Consider the following 13440-nt stretch of genomic DNA (forward strand, 5'->3'; position numbering starts at 1 on the left):
AGGCCAGAAGTGCTGCCCCATCTATCATGGATTTTATCCTATCACTTACTGATTAAAGTTCTGTTTATTCTTGCTCTGCTATAACCAAATACTTAAAAGTTTAGACAAACTTTAGGATTGCAACCTTGGCTCTCCTCTGATGTTTAAGAAGAAAAAATCCAGGAAATCCAGATGCAAACTGAAAGCTATTTGCTATTGATACAGTGTTTAAAATGTCACCCTTTAAGGGTAAAGTGGGCAATACCTCCAGTAAATGTGTTTAAAAACAGTTCCCACACATATATGAAACCATGCTTATAACAACAGTGACAAAAGCAACAGCATCAGTGTAAATAAGAGCAGAATTTGACCAATGTAATCAACATGATGAATATCAAAAGCTTACTCTGAATAAAATACAAAAGAAAAATGGTTAAAAGTTAATAGGGTTAAAAGTACAAAAGGAAACAAAAGGGTTAAATAGTAAAGATCAACAGGAAAACACCAGATGCTTTTCCAACCATATCTACTGTATTTTCACTATGTACTATGAACAGGACAAACCATTTTCGACATGGTGGGGTCATAAACAAAAAAGTAGCAGAGGAAAAGAACTTAACTCCACTGAATGCTCTAGTGTAAGACAACATTATTACCACAGAAAGAATATATCTTCATTCTAGAAAATCTCCTTTTACCTTAAATGTTTGTCAGGTTTGAGTAGAGTGTTGATGCGATTGACTATCCAGCTGAAGAGGCGCCCATAGAGCGCTTTGGCCATGGCATCTCTGACATCTGTGGCTTTCTCCACAGTGTTGGGACGAATAATTGTTTCTCCTCGAGTCACTACACAGTGAGAGGTGAGGGCCTCTTGCAGCTCATCTGCCTGAATACACAGCAGGGATGCACCTGGGAAGGAATGTCACAGGCATAGCTCAGAGACAGATTTTGGGAGGTGACTATGTAAGAAGTACCCAAGTTGTGAGGTGTGAATACTCCTCTCAGTTATAACCCACTCATACAAGTCACTGCTGTTCTCCTTTTGCTCCAAAAAAGGATGCTTCTTTCCCAGTTCCACAGTATTTTTCTATGGCAAGAAAACATGCAAGAAGATAGCGTGAAGACTTCATTATCTCCCCAGGTGTAATTACTGAGAAAGTCTAGCAAATTTCTGGAGAACCTTTGGCCCTTTGCCTCCTCTACCTCCTAGCAGCTTATAATGTAAGGCATCCCTTCCAAAGAATTAGTGAGCCATATTTTCACAGGCACATGTGGGGAAAAAGTAATGAGCAGCTGAGAAAGAAACTGGGAAAAAAATATTCAATGTGTTAATGAGGCTCTCCATCAAATGTTCAAATAACCTTGGAAAAATTCCAAAGATTTTTTTCAGGCATCTGCAGTATTAGTCATGTTTCCTGTATGCCAGTGAACTGGTTAGTCAAATAAGATGCATAACATGGAATTTTTTTTCTTTTTTGCATTTGAATTCAGGTGGGCTTAGAATTAATCTAACTTCAGTTTTTAATTATTCTTGCAAAATTTCCATGTGAATACAGTTTTCATTGATACCTCTTGCAATAAAATAAATTTGCTGTGAAAACTAAAGGAAAAAAAGGTTAAATCAAGAAAAAAACACTCACAGTTCTCAAGGGCTACTGGATTGGAAATGTTGCTCTTGTCAATCATATGTTCAGATACTACTGCAGAAAATTCAATGTTACCCACATTTAAAATGGCAGCCAGGACACTGTACACGCTTCCAAGTTCCTGAAAAGTATATTAAAAAAATGCAATACTTAATAGCCAGGTAATTTGTCTCTGTGGTTTGTGCCAATGGCATATGCGTGTGTGCTGTTTCTTGCTGTCTGCCACGTGCCCACTACTTCTAGGAGTGCTGTTCTCAGCAATTATTCCCATTCTGTGCTTAGTAAAGTCTTTCAAAAGTAAGACAGTCAAAGAGGACAAGATAAACCATAGCCTAACCTCTCTTCTGTTCTTGTTGACAGGACAGGATTGACAGGAAGTAAGGAAATAAAAAACAGTGGTGTGCATACCCTCTTACTCAGAAAGAATTCAGAGGTTACTTATATCTGCCCTTCACTGTGTAGACATGCAAATATGTCTAAAGATTTAATACCTAGATCAACAAAAAGTAGAAAAAAAATCTGTATTGATGTTTCTTGCATCATGGAAATGAAGGTACTCCAAATAATAGGTCTATATCATCTCCCACCAATGTCATCAGAAAAAGTTTCACTGGGAGAAGAGTGAGGCCTCACATCTCTGATTTGACAAAGCACTTTATCCTTCAAAATATCAGTTAGGAACTCACCAAAGCATCTTAATATGGACTTTGCTTAACAAATTTAGATTTCAAATTATTTAGGAGGTTCTGCCATGGTTTAGTTGGTAAGGTGGTGTTAGGTAATAGGTTGGACTTGATGATGTCAAAGGTCTTTTCCAACCCAGTTAATTCCGTGATTCTGTGAAAAGGGACTCTGTCATGAAAAAGGCTGCTATTACTCTGGACAGTGAAGTGATATATACAGTAAATTAAGTACCTATACACAAATGCATAAATTTCAAATAATATTTGGAGTTAGTAAAATAATGCTTTCATTGCAGGTTGGACTTAGATTTTAACTGCAAATTTTCATCTGAACGGTGAATGTTTATCATTATACCTGATGATCTGAGTGTTTTTTACTCAGAAAATTCTAGGTATACCTGTAAAGCAGACTAGGAGTCTGTGACACTGTGTGTTTTGAGGCATACAGTAATAGTATATTTTATAAATAGCAGGTTGAAAACTTTTGTAGCAGTTTTATAAGAAGCAGTTTTGAAAATCTGATTGGTATTTTACAACTATGAACTTTTTATAATTGCACAGCATTTTATCCATATTATTCAATACTTTGCTGGTACCATGTCAGGCATCATTTACTCAGATAAAATCTCTAATTGCTCTAGAATGCTTGAGCTTGTTTTCAACATTTTCAGAAGTTAATCTAGCAGTTAATAAATAGTGATTCCAGTGACAGCAAGACAAACTGGATAAGCTCACTCTAAAAAATTATCCTGAGGATAATTGGCACACAGTTTACTTAGGATTAAGTACTCATTTTCATTTTAAGCTTAGGGACACAGTTGAAATGCAAAGAAATGGATAGCTTAACTTCTGCCATCATGCTGTACAATATGTGTAACTGCTGACATTTTTCTGCCCTTTTCCAGTACGTTTGAAATCTGGCTTGATCTGTCTCATACAACATAATTATTGTTCCCCTCAGCCAGTCCTTTCTTACTAATTTTGCTGTGCAGCCTGAAATAAAACTGTGATTTTAAGACAGGGAGTACTGACAGTACTTTTAAAGCTTGTCAGTGAATTAAAAGCAAATTTCAAAGAAATAAAGCTTTGTTTAGGTCTCAGTTTTAACTCAAGAATTTTTTCTGTCCATGGCTTTCTGCTAATAAAACACTGAACGTGCTTATATAGAAGTTCCTCTGTGCACTGAGATGAATGTCAAAGCTTAAGGCTGCATTACTAAAAAGTGAATTTAGGAAAGGAATTCAATGTCCTATGGGATATTTTTCTCACTGAAAAAAAATTGTCTTTGCACGTGTATCCGATATCAGAACCTCAGCAGGGGAAGAAGACTCTTCCTTCACCCCTGCAAGCACAGCCTCAGACAGGTTAATTCAGAGGATTCAAGGCAGGCTGATATGGCTGGGGCTCACAAGTAGCCACAAGCAGATTGCCTATGGCACTCAGCCTGCTTCTGAAACTGCAGGGTTCTACAGGTAGATAATTCTTCACAGATTCAGCTCCCAGTGGCTTGCTGAGTTAATCAAGTGAAGATCCATGCTAGAACTGCACAATGCAGCCAGTGACCTGGTTCTAACTGCATCTTCAATGTACATGGAAGGCCTCTTTTGGATGATCAAGATTATTGTTTCCACCCATCCAAGTGAACAAAAGAGCTGGAAACAAAAACAGACTTTCTGCTTTTCATGCTTTAAATTAGGACTTATCAAGGTCTCTGGGGCTGTGACAAAACTGCTATCAGTGCTGGACCATGAATGTCCTTTCATGCTGCTTCTGGAAAGGTGAAAGCACAAGTGAAAGGATGTGATAGTAAAGGTGTGATATTACTAAATGCAGCTGTGAATAACATGTAGAGGAGAAAGAGACTGTGAATGCCACTGCTACTACAACCTAATGAAAAGTGACTCTAGAGGAACAAAATAGGTGAATACATCTGTTCTGCTAGCTATTTCAAATATTTACATCGAGGAAAGCCAGAAACAGTCAACTGAAGTGAGCAATTTTTTGTGAAAAGCTTCTTACCACATACAGTTTTGTCAGAGAAATGAAAACATACATCCATTCTGAAGCACTAGTGCTATATTTCACAGATACAGTATGGTTCATACCTCTACTATTTATTTTTTTAGGCAAAACTAGGTCACAGGATGGGATTTTTTTCCTTTATAAATCCAGTCCTTTTTAAATTTTAATTCTACCAAAGACAGACTGAGGAGAGGGGTTTAACAGCTAGCTGAGCAATGATACGAGATCATAAAGAAAAAATGGGTTCAGTTACTGTTTAGTGATGAGATTCATCTCCAAAGGGATTTAAGAACTTCAATCAACTTTATCCCCGGAGTTGTGAAAATGTATTGAGTTCATCAATACTCAGATCAGCTCAATGAATTTTTTAATCTCTCACCATGGACCTCCTCTTAAAACTGAGAAGAGGCTCATATTCACAGGCCTAAAATTATTGGCTATTAAACAGTTACAACATAATTTTCTATGCATTAAATTTGTTAAAATCTCCCCCTCCCCACATTACTCAGCTATGCTGTGTTCAGTGATTTCAAAGCCTTGTTGGCTAATATAATTTTATTGGTTTACCAATGCCTAGAAACCTTAAAAATTTAAATGTTACTATATAACAGTAAGTTGACCATGCAAGATCCTAAAACATAAACACAATATGCTAAAGGAACAAAAGGAACAAGAGAGATTTGAATACTTTATATAAGCTTTTCCTGATTAAGGTAGCTGGTGAAGTTCACAAATGAAAAGGGTTATTAGCACTCACCTCCAGTGTAAAACCTATGACTTTGAAGCACTGTTCTATTAATTCAAACTGAGACTTATAAAAGGTATTGTTCATGAAATCTTGCACTATTCTGAAATGATCATTTTGCAGATATCTGAAAGAGTTGATGGATACAGAGTTAGAATGTAAACGAGGCTGAGAATTCAACACTGTGTTTCTTAGTAATCAATTTATGCAAAAATAAACTGCATTACCTGGGAGGTCTATATTCTGGCAGTTTATAATGTGCCAGTTTTTTCTTTTCTGCGAGACCAGCATAAATATAATAAAAAATATGGAAATTTTTCTCTCCTCTGAAACAACAGAAACAACAAACTGATTTAGTAATATAATCATGCTACATTTATTAATGACACACATACTATTACTAAATGTTATTTTAATAACAAGCAAGACTCACACAAAGTGAAAAAGGACTCTGAAAGAAGCTTTATTACAGAACTTCCTGTGAACACCCTTTTCATGCCATTCTGTGTTTGTCCTGACACTGCTGCTCAGTGCTAAAGCAGCTCAGTGCTGCTCTGCAATTGGTAGATCCTCTATGAGATCTTGCACGTTCCTCATCCACCACTGAATGTGTTGCTTAATTCCAGTTATTTTAAAAAACCTTTAAAATAAGGTGAGTGTGAGAGGTATACACTTTTGGTTCACTGAATGCAGTAGGTCTGTTGTGTCTTTTAGTCCTGAACCAAGAAGCAGACATTCAGCAAAAGAGCCTTATGACTTGGCATGCTTTGCCAAGAAGCTACATGCCCAAACCTAGGACAGAGGTTTATTACATATTCAAGGTTCCTGTGCTCCTTATGAGAAAAAAACTGGTGAAAAATAGCAACCATGACTGAGCCCTGAGATGCCTAAGTCAGTGACTACTGAATAGCAAAAAGGAATTGTGTTCAAACCTCTGCTTTGTGCATGAGCTTAGGTCTATGTCTCAGGGGCACCATTAGATCATAGAACCATAGAATGGCTTGGGTTGGGAGGGACCTTAAGGATCATCTAATTTCAACTCCCCTGTCATGGGTAGGGACATCTTTCACTAGACTGGGTTGCTCAGAGACCCATCCAGTCTGGCTTTGAACACTTCCAGGGATGAGGCATCCTCAGCTTCTCTGAGCAACTTGTTTCAGTGCCTCACCACCCTCACACTAAAGAACTTCTTTCTAAAATTGAATCTAAACCTACTCTCTCTCAGTTTAAATCTATTGCCCCATATTCTGTTACTACATGTTCTTGCAAAAAAGTCTATCTCCATCTTTGTTGCAGGCTTTCTTCAGGTGGCAGGCAGCAATTTGGTCACCCCAAAGCCTTCTCTTGTCCAGGCTGAACAATCCCAATTTTTTCAGCCATTCCTTGTAACAGAGGTGCTCCATACCTCTAATAATCTTGGTGGCCTTCTATGGAATCCAACAGGTCCACGTATTTCTTGTAGTGGGGATCCCAGAGCTGGATGCAAGTGGGGTCTCACCAGAGCAGGGTACAGGGACAGATTTTCCCCCCTTTACCAGCTGCCCAGGCTGCTTTTGATGCAGCCCAGTGCAGGTTTGGCTCTCTGGGCTGGGAGGGCAAATTGCTGGGTCATGTCCAGCCTCTCATCCACCAGCACCCCCAAGTCCTTGGCAGGGATCTTTGACCCATAATGCTCCATAAATCCTACTACATATTCCAAAATGGAAAATGACCAAACAAACAAAGAAATAAGCTACAATACTACAGGAAATTTAGAGAAAGTAAATCCAAGTGATACACTTAACACAATACTCCAAAATCCCACAATTAAATGTATACCTGAACTATTAGTAAGTTTTTAATTCTTTGCACATTCTTATTTTATACATCTCATGGGCATTTTTATAAGATTTGTTTAAATAACCCAGGAGGCAAGGAAAAAAAAAATCTGGAGTAGTTTTCAGCTAGCTTACAGATTCATAAGCTATTCATATACAACTTTTAAGGAAAAACATCCAGATACCTCATTCATCTCTGTGCTTTGAACCAAGATGATTTCCTGCATCATAGGCCTACTCTGTAAGCCCCAAATTAGGTCAAATACAATTTTCGTACTTACACTGCCTGGTGGACAACTCTGGATTTTTCAAGGAGGTATTCTGAAATCTGAGCTCCTACTACAGTGCCACCACAAGTGAATTTCATTTCCAAATATTTTCCAAATCTGCTTGAATTATCATTGATGATAGTGCCTGCATTCCCAAATGCTTCTACAAGGTTGTTCACCTGGAGAATCTTCTCCTGCAGAGTCCTGTTATTAGCCTGGATATGAAAAAGACATTGCTTCAAATTATCAGTGATTATTCAAATTCATGCATTTTTAGGTGTTCCTTTAATCTTCTCATTGGTATTGTGAAGTGTGACATAATCAGGGCAGCTATTCCCATGGAAATTATATGGAGAAAAAAGCATATATATATATATATATATATATATATATATATATATATGTATATGTACATATATGTATATATGTATATAAATTAAATATGTCAGAATATAGCAATCCTCAGAACAAGGCTGTCTGGAAGAAATAATGCACATAATGATAACAACACTACAGATTAATTTCTATTGTTTCTGTAGGTTTGTGGCTTTGAGATGGCCAATCTGCTTTTAGGATCCTTGTTAGTATCTGGTTACTGCTCCACAGCACCCTACCAATCCATTAGCTTGCCTTCATCTCACCTCAGGCATGCTAAAAATGGCATTTTATTTACACAGTTGTGATGGCCACAGCCCAGAATGACTCTCCCACTGACATCAATCTGGTTGTGGAAGGATGAGAAGCAAGAGGAAGATTTTATTTACTACTGCTTGGGTAACTTGAAGGCACTCAATTAAACAGAGATCTGACTTAAGTCACAGCCCTCATTGCAGTGGGTACTTTTTGTTGTGGAAACCTCTGTGTATTTCCAAGTGACCCTAGGAGGGAGGAAGGAGCAGATAGATGAGCATCATGTTCTAATGTTCTTTGGAAAATGTTCTTTGGTAACAGTCTCACCCCACAACCACTGCCTTGTCCATAGGTTCAGCACTTTAGACCCAGGATAGCAAAGCCTTAAAGCCTCACAGAGACATCCCCTTTCACACTTACCTTGCCAAGGACAGTGAGCTGCTGCACCAGCAGATGGGCACTTTGCGTCTTGCCAGCTCCACTTTCTCCAGAAATAACAATACACTGCAGAGAACAGAGCAAGACTGAGCTCATCACATATCCCTCAGCCTGGCAGAGGATGTAATTAGACACCTCATCCATACCTGATCAGAGTTGTATGTCACCATGGACTGATAGCCTATGTCAGCAACAGCAAAAATGTGAGGAGGGTTGGCAGTCCGTTTGGCTCCAATATACAGTTTGGAATGCTAAGAGTAAGAAAAATAAAAGCATCATCACTGTCCTTTAAAAACTTTTTTTTTAAGTTTGGTTTTATGTATAGATTAGTGTACAGCATGCTGAGGTTTCCAGGGTGTTTTCTCAGGGAGCTGTTATTGCAGTTACTACACCATGAATCTGTATGTACTTAGGACTATAAGAATTGCTAAAAAATGAAGTGCAATTTTCTATAATTTTAGCCCTGATTACATTATGAAACTAAATTTATTAGGAGAAATTTACTGTTGTCAGACATCATGGTGCCAACCTATTTAAATTTATTTGTGCTTCCCTTCCTATTAGTATCTCTGCATGTTAAAACTTGAGATCTTTTCTGCACCTGTGGTATCTGATAATTAATAACCTCAAATTATTGTATGATCCGACTTTAGTATTTTTCCCTTTTGTATAATAGGGACACAATTCCCTTTTGTATAATAAGGAGACAGATTCACAGCAGTTAACATTTTACAGGATTGCTTTGTGCATGATCTACACTGTAGACATAAAGATACTAGAAATTAATTATTTTGGAGTTTTTCATTTCTGCAGTGTTTCATTTCATTTCAGCAAGTGTTAAGAATTTGTGTCAATGTGCACTTGAAAGAGCATTTCTACTGGTAATTCTGCTTTTCAGAGTAAGCTAAAATAAATCTCAAGAATGGTCTGACTTTAAAGTTAACACTAATATTTATATTTTAGTGGAATTTGGTGGTAGTTTATAATAGAAAAGCCTAAATTTTCACACCTGTGAAGAATAAATATCTTCAATGTCTTTCACACACCTGTGAAGAATAAATATCAATGTTCCGAAATGGATTGACAGCGATGAGAATGTCCCCAACGTATGTGTAGATCTGGTCCTTGGCATAACCCTTCTGCAACTGCTCTGTTACTGTGTTCTGGTGGAGAGGGAACAGGAGCCATCAATCACATGGGGGGAAAAGAATGTTAGGAAAATGTATAAAATATTTGTATAGTTTCAATGGGTGAGGGTGGGGAGGGAAGGTATTTATAGTTAGGAGTACAATGGATCATGATCAAAAGTAAGTAATATTTTCAAACACACTAGCATTTCTAATTTTTTGTCTTACTTTGAACAATACATACTTACAGATCTTCAAATGGCAGTAGAAAAAGGAGTTAAGTACTGCTTTCATTCAGTTCATCAGAGGTTTCCATGAGACAGTCTTGTCTACATTTCTACTACTAAAGTTTCGTGTAACTTATCAAGCAAGAGCCATTTGATTGAGTCCATAACTGCCACTACAGCTGCTCTAACATTACTCTCAGTTATGATACAACACAGATGTTCAACTGTTTTCTTCCCATTAATGTAAACAATGAGGCATCTTTCCCTATTAACAAGCAGTCTCTGCTGTGATTGTTCTTTGCTGTTGCAGAGCCAGTTCCCCCCAGAACCAAGAAAAAGGAAGAGCCCATTAGTGGCATTCAAATTTCTTGATGTAATTTCCCTCAGCTTCTTCTGCATACACAGCTGGGTCTATAAAGTGCCTGGTTAGGTTTCCAATCAAAACAGGCCACAGAGTTGAATGAAGAAATTCAAGCAGCCTTGAGACTAATCTGGGGTACATGTGAAAATATTTAGGCTCCATACCCTCTGGAACAGACCAACTGGCAGCAGAGGACTACAGAAGGAATTGCTTTCCTTCCTCATCTATCTATTCACAGTGTTGTACACTGTGTCCTGTTTAATACACTTAAAATCTGAATTCTCAACAGCTGCAGAGGCCATATTTCCTTCATGAGAAAGCATAAGGAGAAAAATCTTGGGTTTCAATTGCCTTGATAAACTTTTTGGTTTTGAATGCTCTCTTTCCTTTTTGCCAAAACCATTTCACATTACAGAATTATTTTAGGGGAACTTCTGCCCTTTCTGAAATTATTTATTGTACCAATAGAAAGAAGGTTTCTTGTCTTGCTCCGATGATGGGGTTATCTAAACTGGAAGAAAAATTTGAATGGAAGAAAGAATACTGTTCTGAGAAGCTGCCAATCATATGTGAAAGTGTTTTTAAATTGGATTTGATTTAGTAACACCACATAGTCAAACAATGCATTTAGACAGAGGCTTCCTGAGGACTTCCATGAGAATGCTCCATCTCTGAGGAGATGGGATGTATTCCAGTTAGTCTGGGGTTTTTGTGCAATAAAATCTCTTTAGCTTGGATTGTTTATATGTATCATGGTAAAAGAGAAAAAAAACCCACAACAGTCTTAATCTTCCTAATACTAAAAAAATGCTTAAACCTGAACTTTGTGCAGTAGATGAATTTTGGGTTAGTTCAATTACAATTAACCAAACATCAAGCTATAACAAAGCTCTTGGGCAGATGGAAGATGTTCTGTGAGCTGTCAGCATGATACAGTTTACCAGCTCAAGTGCCACAATGAATATTCTGCACTGACAAAGGTACTATATACCAGAGAAGTTTTACAGATAAGAGAATGTGAATTATAGTCTATGCACAGCCCAGTAGATGAAGAATGACAGCTTGTTTACAACCACTGATGGCCTCCAAGACCTGCAGATAATGTGCTGCAGCCTGATTCTTCTTTCTGGTTTTGAAGCTTAAAGAATAAACACAGCAGACCTCCTCCCTCCCTTATACCATGTTTCCCTGCACCCAGTGGACTAATTTTTCAACTTTGACAAACCAGTGGTATTTGTATCAGTAATTTGGTCAAAGGTTCACCAGCAGGCATTGACAGATGAGAGGCTCAGCTGACATAAATTGACCCTCATGCATTTCCCCAACAAAGTAAGTCAGTGAGAACCTAGTCTGGGAGAGTATGGTGAGCTAGTTTAAGGCAACTTTCAGTGCTCAAGAAACAGTGATGGAAGGTCTTGGACCTAGACCAATTTCAGGTTCACACACCATTGCAAACTGGATACTTAGCAGTAATAAAATCCAATGGTATAAATCCTGTTTAGTCAATGGTATTACAATACTGTTTGGTCTGCAGCTGTAACTCCCAAGATGGTTTTAGCTTTGAGTTGGAACCTTTCTCACACAGTAAATCTTGTCTAAAATATTTAGCATAAAGTGGTGAAATGTCATTGTACACTTACACAACTGAAGTGTGACAATACAGTTGAATTTGAAAATCAACAGCACACCATTGCAATTTAATATGATCAATCCTCTACAGGAAAATATCAAAAAAGAAGAGGTTCTTACCTCATCCAGTACCTCCAAGGTTGCTAAATCATCTACCTCTTCTTGGTTTGAAACTAGTGACTTACTGTAGTTCCCTTTCTTTGTGTGAATACGTTCAAATCTACAAAAGAAAGAGATACAATCTCCTGACGTAAGGAAACATAGAGCAGATCTTACATCTGCAACCATCTTGAAGGCCAAAACATTCTAGCTTTTCCATTGTTCTGAATTTAAACACACAAATGTTTGAAAAGCAAAAGCAATACAGAAGTCAACTTCTTGGTATAGCACACCAGTACCTGACAATTCAAAAGCTGTGATTTGATTCCAGAACTGCTTCCATGAAGAACTTTGTCACTCTACAGATCCCTCCTTAGATCACACCCCTACATCAGCTATAAGACAGGAGCTTGGCAATACAAGTTAAAAAAAAAAAAGAACCTATTTATAAAGCATGTAAGACTGAAACTCTGGTACCCACATGCAAAAAAGATCCTGCTAACAGTATGTATAGGACAAAACCAGAGGTGTATGATGAAATAGTACAGCAAAGATGATGCTGACAAAGCACTCAGGACAGAAACATTTTAACTTAGTAATGACAGTGCTCTAAAGTTTGGCTGAGATGACCACACTATAGAGCAAAGTGCTACAGAACCACTGGGGTAAGTGAAATACATCTTGACCAAATTTTCTTGGACTTGCTAGGAGAAAAAGTCATACATGAGAAGGAAACAAAATTTCAAATATCTTTTTTACCAGGGTTAAACTTCAAGTTTAACTTTAAATTTGTCCTAGATTTCTTTTCTCCTTCAATCAAACCATAAATCCAACTTTATGCAGCCTTATTTTAATTAGCAAGAAAATTCCCAGAGACTTGGATCATGCTTTATCCAAGAGTAAAGGCATTGCTAAATAGAGCAAACACAGCAGAGAATGCAAGGTTTACAATTCATATTAGTTATACTTGTTTTATGAGATGAGGGAAAATAAGGGAAAAGAGAAACTGGATAAGTAATAGCAGAGTTCACAAACTAGATCAAGCTCAGATATGTAATAAGGCACAAGCACAGGAAAACTATTAGGTAAATCTGCTCTCCTGATATGACCTCACTCCCTTTGATGCCACTGGTGGGAAGGCACCTCTCAAACACAAGGAACATTTACCTTGGTAAACTGAGACAGACAGGAAACTGTTGTGTGAAGCACTCACTCTTTACCTTGATCCCGGACAAGACCAGGGAAATTCTTTGTTTAATTTTGATATTTGGATATATGGTATAGATAAAAGCAGACAGGTGTTTTCTACACAGGCAAGAATTTTGATATGCAGCGAACAGATGACAGAAGAAAGAGTGTAGTCACACCAAGATGGAAAGTTAGAGTGAGTGAACATCACACTGATGGGGAAAGCTGAACACCCACAGATTTACTGCATATGTACCTGTTCCATCAACATCACCGAGTTCATGAGTACTGCTTCATGTCATACTGGCTGTGCACTACCAGGCAATGTAGATGCAGAAACTCAAGCAGACACCAACTTGGTGCAATACCTATCTGCCAGGACTGAAAAGGGACTGAAAGAAATGGGCAAATGATGCCCTCCCACACTGTAAGTGCACTCACAATCTGAATGATGGAAATCCAGACCAGAGTGCACTTCATCTATCACTTCTTTCAATTTTTCTTGTCTCTAACAATCATTCCCTGAGGATGACAGAATGGCCTGTCCTCATCCTGGTGCCAGTTTCTTCCTCCTTTATAC

At 37.9% G+C, this 13440-nt stretch overlaps 1 protein-coding gene across 1 annotated transcript in view; it reads right to left on the bottom strand.

The window, feature by feature from the left end:
- The window catches only part of MYO3A (myosin IIIA), a 112077-nt gene that overhangs the window by 42856 nt on the left and 55781 nt on the right, over positions 1-13440 (bottom strand). The window contains exons 10-18 of the mRNA XM_036379010.2: positions 11694-11793; positions 9276-9392; positions 8376-8480; positions 8212-8295; positions 7174-7376; positions 5303-5401; positions 5088-5202; positions 1620-1746; positions 678-888 (exon numbers count right to left, since the gene is read on the bottom strand). Of these exons, the coding sequence (XP_036234903.1) occupies positions 678-888; positions 1620-1746; positions 5088-5202; positions 5303-5401; positions 7174-7376; positions 8212-8295; positions 8376-8480; positions 9276-9392; positions 11694-11793 (1161 nt within the window). The remainder of the gene's footprint in view (positions 1-677; positions 889-1619; positions 1747-5087; positions 5203-5302; positions 5402-7173; positions 7377-8211; positions 8296-8375; positions 8481-9275; positions 9393-11693; positions 11794-13440) is intronic.

Source organism: Molothrus ater, chromosome 1, assembly GCF_012460135.2.
Source record: "Molothrus ater isolate BHLD 08-10-18 breed brown headed cowbird chromosome 1, BPBGC_Mater_1.1, whole genome shotgun sequence".
Classification (NCBI taxonomy): domain Eukaryota; kingdom Metazoa; phylum Chordata; class Aves; order Passeriformes; family Icteridae; genus Molothrus; species Molothrus ater.